General features: G+C 41.8%; 1 protein-coding gene across 1 annotated transcript; it reads left to right on the forward strand.

Annotated features, from left to right (window-relative positions):
• Window positions 1–397: 397 nt before the first annotated feature.
• Window positions 398–2256, forward strand: LOC142167992 (uncharacterized). The gene is made up of 2 exons (XM_075228633.1): window positions 398–569; window positions 1898–2256. The coding sequence occupies exons 1-2, from the start codon at window positions 398–400 to the stop codon at window positions 2254–2256; spliced, it is 531 nt and encodes a 176-aa protein (XP_075084734.1).
• Window positions 2257–5102: the final 2846 nt, after the last annotated feature.

Genomic DNA, 5102 nt, shown 5'->3' on the forward strand with positions numbered 1-5102 from the left:
GATTTAAAAAACACCGGATTCACTTATCATCGGCTCATGAATAAAATGTTCGAAAGACAAATAGGAAAGACTATTGAAGTATATATAGACGATATACTCGTTAAGTCTTTGAATGCAGGTGACCACCTGAAGCATTTGCAAGAAACATTTGACATCCTGAAGGAACATAATATGAAGCTTAACCCCAAGAAGTGTGCGTTCGGGGTAAGTTCTTAGGATTCTTATTCTCACACGGGGGAATCGAGGTAAATTATGACAAAATCTAGGCCATAGAGGACATCCCGGATCAATTTTCTAAAGTAAAGGAAGTCTAGAGGCTCACATGGAAATTGAAAGCTTTGAGCATGTTCATTTCCCGATCATCGGAAAATGTCATCGCTTCTTCGCACTACTCAAAATGAAAAACAATTTTGAATGGAAACCGGAGTGTCAGCAAGCCTTGAAGGATTTGAAGAAATATTTGCCGAGCCCTCCGTTTCTCTCAAAACCAAAAGAAGGTGAAACATTGCTAGTCTACATCGCGGTTTCAGATGTTGCGGTAAGTGCAGTTTTAGTCCGAGAGGATGAAGGTACGTAACTTCCCACTTATTACGTTAGCAAAATCTTAACAGGAGCAGAAACTTGCTACCCACATCTAGAAAAGCTAGCCTTAACTCTCATAGTCACAGCTCGCAAGCTCAGGCCCTACTTCCAATGCCACCCGATAGTTGTGGTGACTACTTTTCATTTGAGGAATATCCTCTATAAACCCGAGCTCTCGGGTAGATTGGCCAAATAGGCCGTCGAAATGAGCGAGTTTGATATAGATTATAAACTGAGGACTGTAATTAAGTCACAAGTCTTGGCTAACCTTTTGACCAATTTCATCCCGGGACTATTGCCTCTGGCAGTCAAGGAGGCAATAATGGTGTAAGAATCGACATCGAGAGTTTGGACCTTATTTATGGATAGAGCTTCAAACGTAAAAGGGTCCGGGATCGGAATAGTCTTGGTCACGCCTTCGGAGGAAACCTTAAGGTAGGACATCAAAATGATTCCTTTAACTAATAATGAAGTAGAGTACAGAGCTTTGATTGCAGGGCTCGAATTGGATCGGGGGCTTGATTTTGAAGTCATCGAAATCAAATGTGATTCGTAGTTGGTGGTAAAACAGGTCTACAGAATCTTGGACACCAAAGAGGAATGTATGCAACAATACGTGGTAAAGGTTCAGGCTTTATTAGCACGATTCCGGGAGTGGTCAGTAACTCATATCCTGAGGGAAGATAACGCGGAAGCAGATGCATTAGCAAATTTGGGCTCATCAACAGAAATCCAAGGATCAGAATCAGGGACAGTAGTACAACTGATGAACTCAGTCTTGGACACAGATGGTTACTATGAGGTGAACTCGACTAGTTTGGTCTGAGACTAGAGAAACAAAATAATCGATTATCTCAAGCATGGAAAGTTTCCCGAAGACCCCAAAGCATCAAGACCGTTACACGCCAAAGCTGCACGTTATAGCTTCAAGAAATGCCAATTGTACAGAAAATCATTTCAACTCCCGTTGGCCCGATGCATAGAGCATCAGAAGCCAACTATGTCATGAGAGAAGTCCATGAAGGGATATGCGGCAACCACTCGGGTGCAGGTTCTTTGGAGCTGAAATTAGTTCGAGCAGGATATTACTGGCCACGTATGGAACAAGATGCCAAAGACTTCGTACGAAAATGTGATAAGTGTCAACGCTACGCACCATTAGTACATCAACCGACAGAACCCCTACATTCGGTTCTGTCCCCGTGGCCGTTCATGAAATGGGGAATGGACATCGTCGGATCGCTACCATCGGCTCCTAGAAAGGTAAGGTTTCTATTAATTTTGAATGACTATTTTTCTAAATAGATGGAAGCAGGTCCTTATCAGAAGATCAGAGAGCACGAAGTGGTAGACTTCCTGTGGGAAAATATAATTTGCAAGCTTGGAATACCGAAAGAGATTGCATGTGACAACGGGTTGCAGTTTATTGGCGCAAAAGTTACAAAGTTTCTTGAAGATTTGAACATAAAGAGGATTACCTCTTCACCTTATCATCCGATCGCAAATGGTCAAGCAGAGTCAACGAACAAAGTGATTATACAAAATCTAAAGAAAAGGTTGGAAGTAGCAAAAGGCAACTGGCCTGAAGAGTTACCTAGGGTTCTATGGGCCAACCGAACAACGGCCAAGTCAAGCACAGGAGAAACCCCATTTTCCCTTGTGTACGGCGCATAAGCTTTAATACCGGTGGAAGTAGGGGAACCAACCTTAAGGTATTTAAAGGTAGACGAAGAACCGAATAACGAAGCAATGCTAATCAACTTGGAGTTGCTCAAAGAACGCAGGGACTTGGCGTATGTTAGAATGGCGGCTCAAAAGTAGAGAATAGGGAGATATTATAATCGAAGAGCCAACATCCGTTATTTCAAAGTAGGAGACTTGGTCTTGAGGAAGGTAACTCAAAAAACCCGGGAACTCAATGCGGGAAAGTTAGGCTCGACATGGGAAGGCCCTTACCGGGTTTCATCTATCACTGGAAAGGATCATACAAGTTGAAAAACCAGAACAGAGTCAAGTTGCCCAATAACTGGAACGTGGCTTACCTCAAAAGATATTACTGCTGACGAACAACAGTCAAACAGAAAATATGTGTTGCACTCTTTTTTCCTCCGTTCAGTTTTTGTCCCAATTAGGTTTTTTTGCAAGATTTTTAACGAGGCAGTGATGGAAAGCATACTACAAAGACAACAGTGATAAGACCTTTGATAACAAGGCAAACAAACAAGTTTCCACTCGGGGACGATTAGATAATCTTTGCTTTGATAGCAAATTCCCACAGAGAAGTTAAGTTTGCTGCCGAACAGACTGTTAGGTATTTTTTCGCTCCATACCATGGGTTCCTAAGGGGGAAAAAGATATGTTACCGAGTGAAGAATTACCTAGCAATTCATTGGTGGAACCTTCGAAGATACAAGACTTCCAATGTTCCAATTTGCATTTTTCGCATTCGAACACTGGGGGATGATATGAGGATACGACAACACTAAATGCCATGTTAACCGGGAACAAAAATCCGGCAACAAAATGCATCATCGGGACTGGGGACTGGAGACTGCACAGCCAGCCCCACAGAAACAAGTTGTACAAGATAGCCATAAGTCATGGCAATTTCTTTTCTGGATAGCAAATTGCTTATGTAATCTCTGAAAATAGAAGGAATAAAATGAAATCCTTATACGTTTATGTTGTTTCTTGTCTGAACGATGAGTTAACTTAGTCATTTGAAAGTTAAACAAGTACTTCAAATGTTAGTGCCGTAATGAACATGAGACGTCCTCTTCAAAAGCACCGTAAACATAAGAGGGTACTCTCTTATAAAAACCCTCACGTTAAAGGGTTGGTTTTAGAAGAATTTATGCCCGAAATCAAAAATGCTATCGGGGGAAAATACATCCGAAGCTGCATATGAAAAATACGCAAACTTGCACAAATACTTATTGAAACTCTCACGTAAAAGGGATAATTATCGAAAAAGTGTGCATCGAAGAAAATGCATCTGAGACCACATACATAAAAATGTGCACATAAAAACATGTGTAGAATCCTTAAAAGAATATAAGGGTTAAAACATTTGCACGGATATTCAAGCAAACGTAAGACTCAAACAAACATTTAAGCAAAAATATGTCTTTATTTACTATAACATGCCAAAATAAAGACAAAACGGGGAAAGACAAGTAAAGCTAAAATGCAGTGCCTCCGGGCCCAGGAGAAAGAGCAGTGTCCATGCCCCCGAGAGTGGTAGACGGTTACACCGATGGCTCGATATTTTCCCCAACCTGATCTTCAACATCGTCGCCCTCCGATTCTTCTTCAGTTCTCAAAGATTTGGAACCAGAACCATATGGGATCGATTCATCAGACCTCGATGGAAGGCCAGTATTAGCGGCTAACTCAAGCTCGCGTGCCTTAGAAATTTTGGCATTAATATCAATGACACCAGCTTTGGATTCTTCCAAGTTTTTTCTGCTCATGCTATACATGGAATAAGTTTTTTCGATAATGGGGGAAGCCGCTCGACGCTTAAGTTTTCCTTTGAGTTGTGTAACCTCGGCGAAAAGTTTTTCCCTGGCGGACTTAGCAGATTTGAGACTGACGTAGAGATCATGGATAGTTGAACTAAAGAGCTTATTATGCTCGATAGTTTTCCTGTAAATCTCTTCTAGCTGGGCATGTTTCGCCCCCACAGCTGAAAGCTCTTAACTTTTGGAGTTCAAGGCTGCTTCCAAATTAATCACTCTTTCAGCGGAGGCAACCTAATGATCGGTTGCAGCAAGAACGACGTTTTGGACTTCTGCCCATTTATCCTTGACTTCATCAAATCTAGCCCTCAGCGGCCCAATTTCTTGGCTAAGGGTTATCACTTCTTTCTCTCTTTCCTGTAAAAGGGCCTCCAATACAATGACCTCGGTAACCTTGGTTTCCAGTTTTGAGAGGTGGAGAGCAGTCTGCTCCCGTTCCTCCAAAATCTGATCTCGTTCAGAAGTAAGTTCCTCCTTCTCACGAATCAACCTTTGAAGTCCCTCGAAAGAAAGAAAATTAACATGCAAAACAGAAGAGGTAAAACTTAAAATACATTCATTCAATAGTAGGAGAAATAACAGAGGAAGAAAGAAACATACCGCTGCGGGATTATGCATAACATTGTTCAACAAACACTCTCCTAATAGTGTCTGAATCTTTTCCCAATCCTTCTCTGAAGCCAAAGGCTTCAGATAGTTTGCAAGCTCCACTGGTCGGGAAAGAAGATTGCACCTGGTAGAGATCAAAAGAGTAACATTCTTCCTCCTCTAAGGATCTTCAGAAGGGGCAGCCTAAGTTTTCCCAAAATTCCCATAAATTGGGGATTGTAGAAGAGGAACGCCTTCTTCATGGTCAGACGCGGCCGCTGGATATGATGTTATTGGTGGAAGAGTATATGAAGATGGAAATAATGTAGCAGTTGCTAGTGTTGGAGAAGATGGTGATGAAGCTTATGGGGGTAGAAGAATGATAAACAGTTGTGCCGAAAGCAGCACTAG

The sequence above is a fragment of the Nicotiana tabacum genome, chromosome 13, assembly GCF_000715075.1.
Source record: "Nicotiana tabacum cultivar K326 chromosome 13, ASM71507v2, whole genome shotgun sequence".
Classification (NCBI taxonomy): Eukaryota; Viridiplantae; Streptophyta; class Magnoliopsida; order Solanales; family Solanaceae; genus Nicotiana; species Nicotiana tabacum.

Excerpts from the sequence above, each read along its gene's own strand:
- LOC142167992 (XM_075228633.1), top strand. The coding sequence starts at position 398 with ATGAAAAACAATTTTGAATGGAAACCGGAGTGTCAGCAAGCCTTGAAG. Across the intron at positions 570-1,897 it reads TTTAGTCCGAGAGGATGAAG|GTCCTTATCAGAAGATCAGA; the intron begins GTACGTAACTTC and ends AGATGGAAGCAG.